This window comes from Lissotriton helveticus, chromosome 4_1, assembly GCF_964261635.1.
Source record: "Lissotriton helveticus chromosome 4_1, aLisHel1.1, whole genome shotgun sequence".
Taxonomy (NCBI): domain Eukaryota; kingdom Metazoa; phylum Chordata; class Amphibia; order Caudata; family Salamandridae; genus Lissotriton; species Lissotriton helveticus.
Window position 1 is genome coordinate 1,887,877,860 of NC_136063.1, and position 12,880 is coordinate 1,887,890,739.

General features: G+C 46.3%; 1 protein-coding gene across 4 annotated transcripts in view; it reads right to left on the minus strand.

Annotated features, from left to right (window-relative positions):
* LOC144827733 (sodium- and chloride-dependent neutral and basic amino acid transporter B(0+)-like) overlaps positions 1-12,880 on the minus strand; it is a 3,091,484-nt gene that overhangs the window by 2,170,923 nt on the left and 907,681 nt on the right. For all 4 annotated transcript variants that reach the window (XM_078685937.1, XM_078685938.1, XM_078685939.1 and 1 more), the window contains one exon: positions 2,509-2,634. In XM_078685937.1, the coding sequence (XP_078542063.1) occupies positions 2,509-2,634 (126 nt within the window). The remainder of the gene's footprint in view (positions 1-2,508; positions 2,635-12,880) is intronic.

Genomic DNA, 12,880 nt, shown 5'->3' on the forward strand with positions numbered 1-12,880 from the left:
CAAGTGAAAGAGGTCTGGGAGCAGTCCTCATGCAGGAGAGGAGAAATGGGGAGTTGGTCACAATCAGCTTCGCTTCCAGGGCACTATCGCCCATAGAGCAGAAATTCAGCGAAAGAAATGTTAGCTGCAGTATGGGCCATGGGGAAGTTCCGCCAATTTCTGTGGGGCACAAGGTTCAGACTCAAAACGGACCACGAACCTCTAGTCAAAGGTCAAAGTGCTCACGTCTTGTGGGCACGCGGATGACACCCCACGCATTGCCAAAATGACATTGAAACTGTTAGATTACCGGTATGATGTTGAGTACATCCTGGGAGCAAAGAACAAGGTTGCTGACTATCTAAGCTGGGCTTCAGCCATGGGGGAGGCTCCGCCTTACGTGGAAGAAGATGTCAGTGTTGCGTTCATGGAAGCCCATGAAAAAGTGATAAGTGAGCAAGAGTGGAAAAAAGCGTGTGAGGACAACCTAGACATCAAGTAAGTGAAAAGCTTCATACTGCAAGGATGGCCTGAGAAGAAGAATATGAAAGCTGAGCATAGGAAGTTCTTCGAAGTAAAGGAGGAGTTATTCATCGGAGACCAAGGTACCTTCTTATTCAGAGGCTACAAAGTGGTCCCCCCCGCTCCATTGGTACCACGCCTGCTGGCTTTCCTACATGAAGGGCACCTAGGCATCGTGAAGATGAAGATGAGAGCAAAACTGATGTACTGGTGGCCGGCGATGGACAGCCTGATAGAAAGGCTGTGCGGGAATGTGGACAGTGCCAGGGGGCGGACAAATCACAAACCTTGATGCGCCCCTCATTGGGAAAGTTTGACTTCCCATCCAATCCATGGGAGGAGTTGTCGATTGACATCCGGGGTCCTGTGCTGAATGCACGAGATGTACAGAAATATGTGGTAGTACTCGTAGACCGGTATTCCAAATGGCCTGAAATAGACATCCAAGAAGAAATGGACACGGATATGGTGCCGAAGTTCCTCACTGCCACCTTCATCCGAGAAGGCATTCCCCGCTCCATCTTGAGTGACAATATACCTCAGTTCACATCGGAGAAGTGGAACAACTACATGGAAAGTAATGGCATCAAGATAAAACAAACATCCATATATCACCCTGCAGGCAATGGACTGGCCGAAAGGTTTAATCGAGTCATAGTGGGCTTCATACAATCAGCGAATGGAGCGGGAAAAGGCTGGGAAAATGAAGTGAAGAGTACATTATGGGCCTACCAAATCACACCAACATGCACGGGCTACAGTCCCTTTGAAATCCTGCGGGATGTGATCCTTTCACGAAAGACAGCCTTGCGTGGAAGGAACACACCATCATGAGCAAATGGTCCCCAGCTGTGGTCCATTGTAATTTGGAAAGAGCCCAAAGGATATACACTGAACACTTCAACAAAAGGCGCAATGTGAAGGAGACCAATCTGGAAAGAGGGGAATGGGTCGGAGTTAAATTGGCCCAGCTGAGAAGAAAAGGGGACAGCAAATTCAACCCGCCCTTGCAAGTAAATGAGGGATACAACAGGGTGGCGCTGCTAAGCGATGGGAATACGTGGTCCCAAGATAGGATGTCCAAATACAATAAGATACTGCAGTGGGCCTGAGAAGAACAATCACAACCCACGGAGCATCGGGTACGACCTGAGGACAGTGTCCCGTCAAGAGAAGATGAAGGGAACTCCAGGACAAGGGGAGAAGAAGAAGAGGGGGAAGGAACAGACAACCCCGTTGACGTGAAATCTCCTGGAAGCCCCTGCCAAACTACGAAGAGAGAGACTCTTCTGGGAGCCAGAAGAATGGGAGCATTCCTGCCCGGAGAGAGTCCTAGAGTCACTCCTTTACCCCGGTGAGACGCACCCAGTCGGGAAGAAATGTGGTAAGACCAGCAAGGAACAGAGACTATGAGATGGGGGGAGGTGAATGATCCTGCCAGCAGATAGACTGTGAGACGTTACTTTCAAATGTTGTGTATAATAAAGGAGGGAGATATGTAGTGTAGCGCTCCAGTCATTACGCGGCTGTGTAATGACGTGGAGCGTGGCCACCATTTTTTTGCGGCATTGAGCACACAGCCGAACACTTATCGGACGTGTTCCCGGCACTCTCCTGGAGCAAGTGAATAAATAATCATATTACCTACCTCGCAGTGTCTTGTGATTCCTAGGGTGAACACGAACTTTACACAGTCCCTCTGGCACCGTCGCGCAGCAGTAAAGTGGCAGAGAATGAGCTAGATCAAGCGCACCGCGCCGACCCAAGAGTCATGATACACAAAAGGAACAAGAGATGGGGGGGCTTTTATACTTTGGAGAAAGTTGTGATGTTAGGCACAGGGGCTTCAGCTACTGAATAAATGTGGCAAGAGAGGGACACGGAGGTAATGATCAGGGCATGGTTGAGTGGATATTTCAAATAAAAACAAGCATGTTTTCACAGCAACAATGACAGAAACAACAGCTGCCAATTGTCAGGAAGATATTGTCAGAATGCTTCACTTACCAACATAGGACAATTGTGAATCAAAACCCAAGGTCAGAAGCATGAGGAAAAATAGAATGGACCAAAGAGGAGAAATCGGCAGTGTAGTCAAAGCTTCCGGATATGCAATAAATGCCAACCCAAAGCCTATGAAAAGAGGAAACAGAATAAGTTTTACATTGTCAGAGAATGGAAAAAGTAAGCAGGCAACACTATGGTGACACTTTTCTCATTGTATGTTAATTCACCAAAATCATTCAATGATACCGTATCTGAGAAAAATTAAGCTGACTTTCAACTTATTAATGTGCAATAAAATCTAGGAACCATTGCACATATCTTTCCAGCCTTTCGATTAAAAAACACTCACCCAAGGGACATTGAGAATATTTAAAATGTTATTCTATTCATGTAGATTTCAGCCACATTCATAATGTTGCCTCCGCCCTATCCAAAGCAGTATTTTAGTTTATTTAAGCATACAGCATCATCCTTTTTCCATGTGTGTATTGTATTGTAATTACATTTACGTAATGCTTACTAACCCTCAAGAGGCATCAAAGCGCTTTTTCGGTGAGTAGCACACTACTCCGGAACCCATAAAGGTTTAGTGGTGAATTACAATAGTGAAATATGAAATTCGCTTTAGTGGTGGATATGATAGTCTGTTATTTGGATTGAAAAGGATAATGGAGGGCTAGAAGAGGAAAAAGGTTTCCATTTATATAGTGCTTGCTACCCCTGACAAGGTGTTAAAGCACATTTTTGGTGAGTAGTACACTACTCCAGAACCCATAAAGGATTAGCGGTGAATTGGTGTAGTCAAATATGAAGTAATTTGGGGCGTGGCCAAGATGGCAGCGAGTGTGGACGCATAGTACAGAGCTACGCAACAGGTCGACCAAAGATCCTGCTGAATACTCACAAACACTTGCTGCACATTTTAGCAATCGAGGTGCTGCACCTTCGGGAAGCGCTGTGCCCTTCCGTAGCCCAAAATCAACTGCATTGGTGCTCGGCGAGCGCAGCCGGGAGAGCGATGGCACAGCGGTGCGTGGTACCGTGGGCAGTGACCCGGCCCTGCGAGCTTATCTGATGGCTTCGGAGAAATCGATTGTACCCAGCCGCAAGCGTCACCGGCTAGTTCAGAGAGGACAACAGCTGGTGATTTCCTGTAGGGGGGTGACGGAGGTGAGGGCAGGCGATTGGGTGCTTGGCATGCACCGTGAACCAGTGATCACTGCCTTGATTCATTGGTCTGTACCAGAGGCCTATAACCGCCAAATACAGCGGAACCCACACTTGGCAGCTGCATTCCCTCGTACCCCATCTGCAAACAAGTGTGCGGGGTCCACGAATGGGACACCCATCGGTGACACACGGGGCCCACCACGCAATGATGAGCACCCGTGGGTGAGGAACCATTGCTGGGTGGGTATGGGGCGAACCCGGATAGACCCGTGACTAGGATCATGAGGCTTCATGCAGGGAGGACAACCATAATAGCACGGAAGCAGGGGAAGTACTACCCCTAGTTCAAGTAAGATGGACACCTGCTACCACCAAACCCGGTAAGGTGATTCACCGGGCAAAAGCACTCAACCAGGATGTAGATACTGGAGCCTACGCATAGCGAAACGTGCATATATTACAAGCCTGTACAGGCCCTGAACACATCAGGCATCCCCCCTTCACCCCAAGCCCATGCTACAGCAGCTCCTCTGACCAATCTGATATGGGGTCCACAATACCCCCACCATAAATGTTAAAGGGATCCCACTCAGACTCTCTCCCACCCCCAGCAAAAAGTGGTACATGAGCTGTGAGCGAGGCACGTTGGCCCTGTAAAAGTGAAAAATCTGGCACACCTCTCTGTCGTAAATGCAGGCACGTTGACAAGGGTGTAAAGAAAAAAAGGACAGCTTCTCAGTGGGGCCATCACTGCAGGAATCACTGGTCAATCATGCGGTACCCTAACTTTATGCATCAAAATGGGTAAGCCCAGACCTTACAAGGCACAAACTCAAACAGGTTATACAACGAATCAGACCTCTGTCATGGAAGGCGACAAATAGGTAATGGTTTAAAAATCCATAGATCCTGCAGACCTCTCACATCGTTTAGATGAATTAATGGCGACAGTCTTACACTTTAAAACCACGCTGGACCCTAAAATAGATACATTCTGGGACAGCAAAAAAGGTTCCAGGCGTGTACAAATGCTATTTTGCAACTCTTTGCCTCGCAAAATGACATTTGTGACCTCTCGCTATTAAAAAGGGACGTCCCTTCCTAATAGCGAGTCACCATGCCGTGTACTGTTGTTTTGCAACCGCATTTGTCGCCGCAAAACACTCGCAGTTTACCGCCTTCTTCAAGTAGATGACACCCCACTCACAAACGGGAAGGGGTCCCAAGAGGACCTCTTACCCTTTGTGTATGGGTGCATAAATATTTTTTAAGAGCACGCAGTGGTCCGAGGGACCACTGCCTGCCCTTAAAAAATGTAACTGCAAAGTTTCATTTTTCTTTTTTAAATGCATCCCATTTTCCTTTAAGGAAACAGGCTGTACTTAAAAAAAAATCTGCTTTATTTAAAAGCAGTCCCAGACATGGTGGTTTGCTGACCCCAGCAGGCCATCATACCTGGGAGTGCTAGCCATTCCCAATGGGGTCGCAAATTGCGACAGACTCATTAATATTCATGAGGCATGCAATTTGCGACCCCATTGGGAATAGCAAACAGTGCCTGAGACACTGTTGTACATTATGTTTAGCGAGTGACAAATTGCAAGTCACAATTTTGCGCAACTTGCAACTAGCTAAACTTAATGGTCGTACATCTGGCCTTCTATGTTGATGTGGGATACTTACCTGAAGACAACAAGAAACTAAAAGTTCCAGTTGAAGAATCCGAATCAGTGCTGGCATCATGGAGACTCACGGTGTCTGCGGCAACGGAACAGATTAAATTGCTTCAAAATGAAGTGAAATAACTAAACAGCAGGTTGGAGGATCAGGAAGGTAGATCCAGCAGAAACAGCATGCGCATAATGGGCCTACCAGAATAAATCGAGGGTCAAAGTTTGGAGCTATACCTTGAAACCTGGTTTTCTACAGACATCCTCAATGGCAAATATTCCAAATCCTTTTCAGTCAAGAGGGCAAATAGGGTACCAGGTGGCCCTACCCGTCAGGGTAACCACCCAAGGCAAGTGGCTGCACGCCTACTGGGACAGAGACAACATCCTGCAAGTAACAAGGGTCCACAGCCCATGGTAAATTGACAACGCTACTCTGCATATCTATCCTGCTTACATGGTGTCAGTGCAACACGGCAGGTCCTCCTATATGGACGTCAAATGGTGCCTCTGGAGTCACAAAATACAATATGTGTTGAAATACCCTGCCACACTGCATATCCGACACAAGGACAGTACAACCCTTTGCTACACCCCTGAAGAGGCTTGGACCTGGGTTGCTAATACCAGACGACATCGCGAACGGCTCCCGGTCGACAGTGGAAAAATGCAAGTATGAGTAGGAACCGTAGTAAAGGTTGTGTGCAGCTCCCCACTAAAGCCCAGGCAGCAAGGGAAATGGAACAATCCATCAAACAGGCAGAACATAACAGTAACCCGGACTCGCCCTCTAGATCAGGGTCTGAAACAGATATCATGCCAGACCAAGCATACCAGCTAACAGAATCACAGCACTCGCGCTGCCAGGAGAGGTCCTACAGTAACGCCACTAACTAAAGAAGAACTTGAATGACCCCTCTGCACGTCTCCAAGGGAACTAGTACAGCAATAATGGGACTTCCACCACCACGGTTTACTACAGCAAAAACTAACTTTGGGTGACAAACATACATTAACATCAAGATAGTGACAAGCATGCACAGATATGGAAGTCACTTTGAAAACAACAATATAATTCTGCTATGCCTTCATGCAGATCATAAGTGGCTTATATAGCACTGCTATGTTTACCTTTTTTCTCTCTGCTCTTTTATTATTTCCTTCCTCAAAGTATCCTTTCAGATATCCTGGGTTATGTTTTCTTATTTGCTATTGAAGTTTCTTCACTTTGCATTTCAGTGCAGATGGCCTTTTGAATGTTGGCAAACTGGCTTGAGGTGGGGAGTTGGGTATAGTAAATGTTCAATACAATTGGTCTGTTCTATTCTGACACACACTATGCTCAATATGTGCAACACCACCAAAGCGACACTCTGGTTTGTCCTGCCAGATGCACTACAGTGGTGGGCATACCTTCTTGCTATTTGCTACCCACAAGGAAGATGTTAGGTAATATTTATCTCTTACTAACCTGGAATGTACGGGGACTGACTGGCTGCGCGAAACAACACGAGGTATATCAATACCTGCGTAGACACAAGATTTCAGTGGCATTAATTCAAGAGGCTCACCTTACCCAGCAAACACTCTCATCACTGCGCCAGTGTTGGAGGGGTACAGTGATAGGGACTACGTACTCGCCAGGGGTACTTTGATATGGGTGGTGCCAGGGACACCACTGCAGTCGCTACAACCTTGTGTAGACCCACAAGGCCGATATGCGATCCTGGAGGGACTCCTAGATGGTTCTGCGATAACACTGGTCTCACTATACACACCAAACTCCGGACAAGCTGCGTTTTCTACAAGCAATGACCCCGTCCTTGCTAAGTGAACTGTTGGTACCAACATATTGGGGTGGGGTGGGACTATAACTATGTGCAAGATTTAAAGAGGGACCAATCACGTTCACCTCTCCCAGGTGCACAATCCATAGGCCTGACACACCACATGAGGGTTTGATATGCAACTAAGAAAAGCCCGGTGCAGCAAGTACCTCACATAATGTATATACTCACATTACTCAGTGATCCACAACCTATACACCAGAATTGATGCAATATTCTTCTCAGCAGCAGCCTTGTCCAGAGTGTTCTGTGAGCAGTACTTAGCCCGCACGTTATCAGACCATAGCCCACTACAAATACAGCTCACTTGGGGTACACATAGCACCAACATTCCTCTTCCCCTAAAGGCACTCAAAGATGTACCACTACACACCTCCATAACACAGTCCTTCAACTCATACTTTCAAATGAAAACAGGCACCGCCACATATGCAGGTATAACATGGGACGCATTCAAAGTTGTATTACGTGGAAAGGTAATTAAACTGGTGTATGATTCCCGAATAACGCTTTTGAAAGAGCTACAGGAGCAAGTGTCTGAAGTAAGACGTGTGAACACCTTGCTCCTACTGACCCACATATTATGCCCATATTTGCAGAGGCTCGCTTTGCCTATAAAGAGACACAGGACAAGCTTCGGGCAGGGGTGTGGAATTTAATAAAATATGTACATGTCCATACGGCAGGGTGCTTTATAAATCTAATTGACATGTAACAAAATCAACTTGTCCCTTTGGTGCCATGTAGGGTGGTGACAAATGATGGCAGGAATCATTATACAGGAGCTCTGATATAGCCTTTCTGATTATGCCAGGGCTCATACCATAGTAGTGTTTGAATACTTGCAACTATCTTATGTTGCCACATTTCCGCAGATCTACGTACTGACGCTGAAGTTAGTGGTAAGCAATAGTTCCAGGGTTAGAATGCCCTTTAGAGTCTGTAGACACCTACTAACTTGCATGTTTTAAGTTTTTTTTAAACTGTTAATATTGAGAGAAAAAAATGCATCTGTGCAAGGCATTATACAGACATCTTTTGTCGAGGCAAAACAAAATATCAACATTGTTTCACAACATAGTCTGGATCAGGAATGCATAAATTCGTTGACCCCGGAAATTGCCTCTTCCCATATAGTCACTACAATATCACAGTATCAAAAATATGAAAAGGCAAACAGCTGGTCCGTGTACAATAGCATCTTATTATTGGCTGCCCAATGTGGAGGTCCCCATTGTCTCTCCCAATCGGCCCATCCATGTTTGTCATTTTAAGGGTTTTTAAAAACTCTTCTCTAATCTTTTCCCATACTGAGAAATGTTGGAAATGTACTCCTGACGATGGAAGAGGTAAACCTTCTTCTAGAGTTGGGAAAAAAGTGGTCTATATAAAGCACCTGCCTCTAGTACGCCACAGGAATCCAGCGATTTCTGACATGCGCCATCTTGCCGCAGATAAAATAGAAAAGATGCCAATACTGCTAATTTTGAGTTCTAGAGTATTATTTCATTCTTTACATACGAATAAAACACTATGTAAGAGGAATTCTAATCATAGAATCAATCTTTTCAATTTTGAATTTTATTTGCACTTTTCTTATTTCATTTATTTTTAAACATTTCAATATTTCAACAAGATATTTCGAAACACATCACAAAAACAAACATAATTTTAATTCTCTCTTCATCCTCATTCATACTCATTCATACTAGAGAACTTTTCCATACATACTCAATGCATTCATCAAACTAGCAATCTAAAACAACAAAATGTTGTTCAGTTGTCTTATGGTTTCAATGTGACGACGTTTGTGGCGTGTTCTGGCTGGGTCCCGTCTCAGATCGTGAGACGGGACCCATCCAGAACACGCCACAAATGAAAGGCGCACTGTGAACTTTGAAAGTTACTCCGTCGATCTCCCCATGCACAGCGTCTGAGAACCAGTTATACATTCTGAAAGAAATGAAAAGGCAACATCTTTAAGTGGTCCTGCTCCGGGGACGTTGGTGAATCTAGGAAGCACATCCCACCTGACACTTAGAGAGTCTATGGTCCTGACGATAGACCCACTGCCGAGGACCAAGTGTGGGCTGTCAAGGGGTCTCCACGCCGGCCGGGCTCTTCATCTCCGCTGAGGCGTTCTCACCTGTCTGCTGTCTCCTGTTTTGCGTGGCGGCCGGGCTTTGCTCCACCGAGTAACCTGCACTGGACTTCCTGACTGGCCGGGCTTGGCTCCGCCGGTCAGGACTACAACGCCCACCATGCTCATGTGCAGGACGCCGCCCCCTTCATCACACAGCGCCAGGAGGCGCTTAAAGCACTGCCCACTGCCGAGGACCAAGTGTGGGCTGTCAAGGGGTCTCCACGCCGGCCGGGCTCTTCAGCTCCGCTGAGGCGTTCTCACCTGTCTGCTGTCTCCTGTTTTGCGTGGCGGCCGGGCTTTGCTCCGCCGAGTAACCTGCACTGGACTTCCTTACTTGCCGGGCTTGGCTCTGCCGGTCAGGACTACACCTCCCACCAGCCTCGTGTGCAGGACGCCGCCCCCTTCACCACACAGCGCCAGGAGGCGCTTAAAGCACTGCCCACTGCCGAGGACCAAGTGTGGGCTGTCAAGGGGTCTCCATGCCGGCCGTGCTCTTCAGCTCCGCTGAGGCGTTCTCACCTGTCTGCTGTCTCCTGTTTTGCGTGGTGGTCAGGCTTTGCACCACCGAGTAACCTGCACTGGACTTCCTGACTGGCCGGGCTTGGCTCCGCCGGTCAGGACTACACCTCCCACCAGCCTCGTGTGCAGGACGCCGCCCCATTCATCACACAGCGCCAGGAGGCGCTTAAAGCACTGCCCACTGCCGAGGACCAAGTGTGGGCTGTCAAGGGGTCTCCACGCCGGCCGGGCTCTTCAGCTCCGCTGAGGCGTTCTCACCTGTCTGCTGTCTCCTGTTTTGCGTGGCGGCCGGGCTTTGCTCCGCCGAGTAACCTGCACTGGACTTCCTGACTGGCCGGACTTGGCTCCGCCGGTCAGGACTACACCTCCCACCAGCCTCGTGTGCAGGACGCCGCCCCCTTCATCACACAGCGCCAGGAGGCGCCTAAAGCACTGCCCACTTCCTCGTCCCGCGTGGAGGCGCGCGGGACGCGCCGGTCTAAGCCCGGGCAAAGGGCGGGCCCTCTGTGGCACTCAGAGGCACGAGGAGGACGGGACGGGGCCACTCCCCCTGACTCCATTTCACTGCTAAGGTATTAACTTTCTGTCCTTCCTGGTAATTTGGTAAGGGATTACAAACTGAACTTTAGCTGAGAACATTCTAATATCCTCAGACTTTCTTGAGACCTTGTCATACCCTTGTGATAGCCTAACAATCGCACACCCCATCATGACACACAAGGGGGTGACCAATAGATCTATTAGTCAGAAAGGCTTGCATCCAGGGTCACAAGTTCCAAGTAGGCCATCTCCGTCCACCGCCAATTTGATTGAACCTGCCAAGACCAGTACATCTATTAATCGCTTGACCCAACCAATGGCATAACGCAACACCTCTCGCTCCTGGATGAACTAAATTCCCTCTGCAAAACAAGTTATGCCACCGTGGAACCCAGAAATGAAATTATAAGCTCCTCCCCTTGCCTCGTTGAACAAACCAGTATGTCTACCCCAATTGCCAGTCCCCGGGCCCAACCTAAAAATGTTAATACACCAAACACAGTCCCTTCGCAGTCCTCATCTAGTAAAAGGAAGTGGGATGGGGTTAAGCACATAGGGAATAAATCAAAACAGCAAAAATTATGTTTTAGCTCCCCACTGACTGCAACTAACCCCCTTCAAAAATTGGAAGAAAAAATAGACCAATGGATAACCTCCTTCAATTCGAACTTTCTGCCTCAGATTGAACAAATGGTTGGCTCACTCATCTCTCCACTGATTGTTAAAATTACCACCCTAGAGTATAGGCTGTTGGGAATAGAGAAGTGTTTAAAGGCCAGCCAAACCCGCACAGAAATTTCTTTAACATCAATTTGTCGGAGCTTACTTGGTACCAAAAGTAACATTCAAACTTGTCCCCCAGTCCCTATCCTTCCACCCCTCAATGCACCTAAAGCTAATCACAAATGGGGTCCTTTACAATATACTGTTTCAAAAGTAGAGCCTAATAAGAATACTACTCACATACAGCTACCCCCGGATGCTGCACCCTTTGTGTGTGTTCTTGCAGGAGTTCCCGAAATCAAAGATGGAAAAACTGAGCGGGAACAAGACTTACTTAACAAAATCATATATTGGCTAACTAAAAACAGGCCTTTGCCCCTTGGTTTAGATGGTACTATCAAGTCCGTTAGAAGGGTGGGCTGGCTAGGCCCCCTACAGAAAGATATTGACGGGGACCTCGTTCTAATAAAATTTAAAGCAGTTCAGTCGTTCCTTACCTGCGAACTTTGTACCACCGTGAAGGTGTTGGCCCTATATCCATCTGGGACCTACAAGACTTCTACCCAAGCAGGGCATATACGCCTAGACTAAAATTAAGGGCAGAGTCAGTTTACCCGAAGGGCAGAAATACGCATACACTGTGTGGCCATGACTTCTCCGCCTTGAACTATCCGGTCACAATGTTCATTGGCCATGGGTATGGAAAATCATGAATCCTACAATGAAACAAAGGAACTTATTTATCCAACATGGACTAATGTTTTATCTTCCTTCTACTTTGTGTATTTGTATGTAAATCTTGTCATGAGTGTTTTTAAATGTATGCTTTTATGATTTTAAACAAAAAATCGAACAAAGCTAAAGAAATCGAAATCGAAAGGCGCACTGTGAACTTTGAAAGTTACTCCGTCGATCTCCCCATGCACAGCGTCTGAGAACCAGTTATAACATTCTGAAAGAAATGAAAAGGCAACATCTTTAAGTGGTCCCGCTCCGCGGACGTTGGTGAATCTAGGAAGCACATCCCACCTGACACTTAGAGAGTCTATGGTCCTGACGTGAACTCTACACTTAAAGAGTTCGAAACGCGTAGACCGACCTTCCTATGTAACGTCGTCACATTGAAACCCTAAGACAACTGAACAACATTTTGATTACAGTGATTTATACCTTTAAATGAGATTCTATGGTTTCTTGTTAAAAAAATTGTGTATAAATTGTATAAAAAATATAGCTGCTTGTTGTTTTAGATTGCTAGTTGGATGAATGCAATGAGTATGTATGGAAAAGTTCTCTAGTATGAATGAGTATGAATGAGGATGAAGAGAGAATTAACATTATGTTTGTTTTTGTGACGTGTTTCGAAATATCTTGTTGAAATATTGAAATGTTTAAAAATAAATGAAATAAGAAAAGTGCAAATAAAATGCAAAATTGAAAAGATTGATTCCATGATTAGAATTCCTCTTACATAGTGTTTTATTCGTATGTAAAGAATGAAATAATACCTAGAACTCAAAATTAGCAGTATTGGCATCTTTTTTGTGACACAATTTAAGGCAGGGTTTGGCCTTACTGCTTGTGAGCCCATACCCAGTGGTGATCAGTGTTTGCAGATAACAGAGCCAATACGCATTGCTCGAGGTTACTATATCTGAGTTTGAGATCTCTGAGACAATTAAACAGTTAGTTGTATTTTTACCAATTAATTAAGAATTAATAAGTAGATTGCCAACGGAGAATGCTTATTGGTTAAAGGT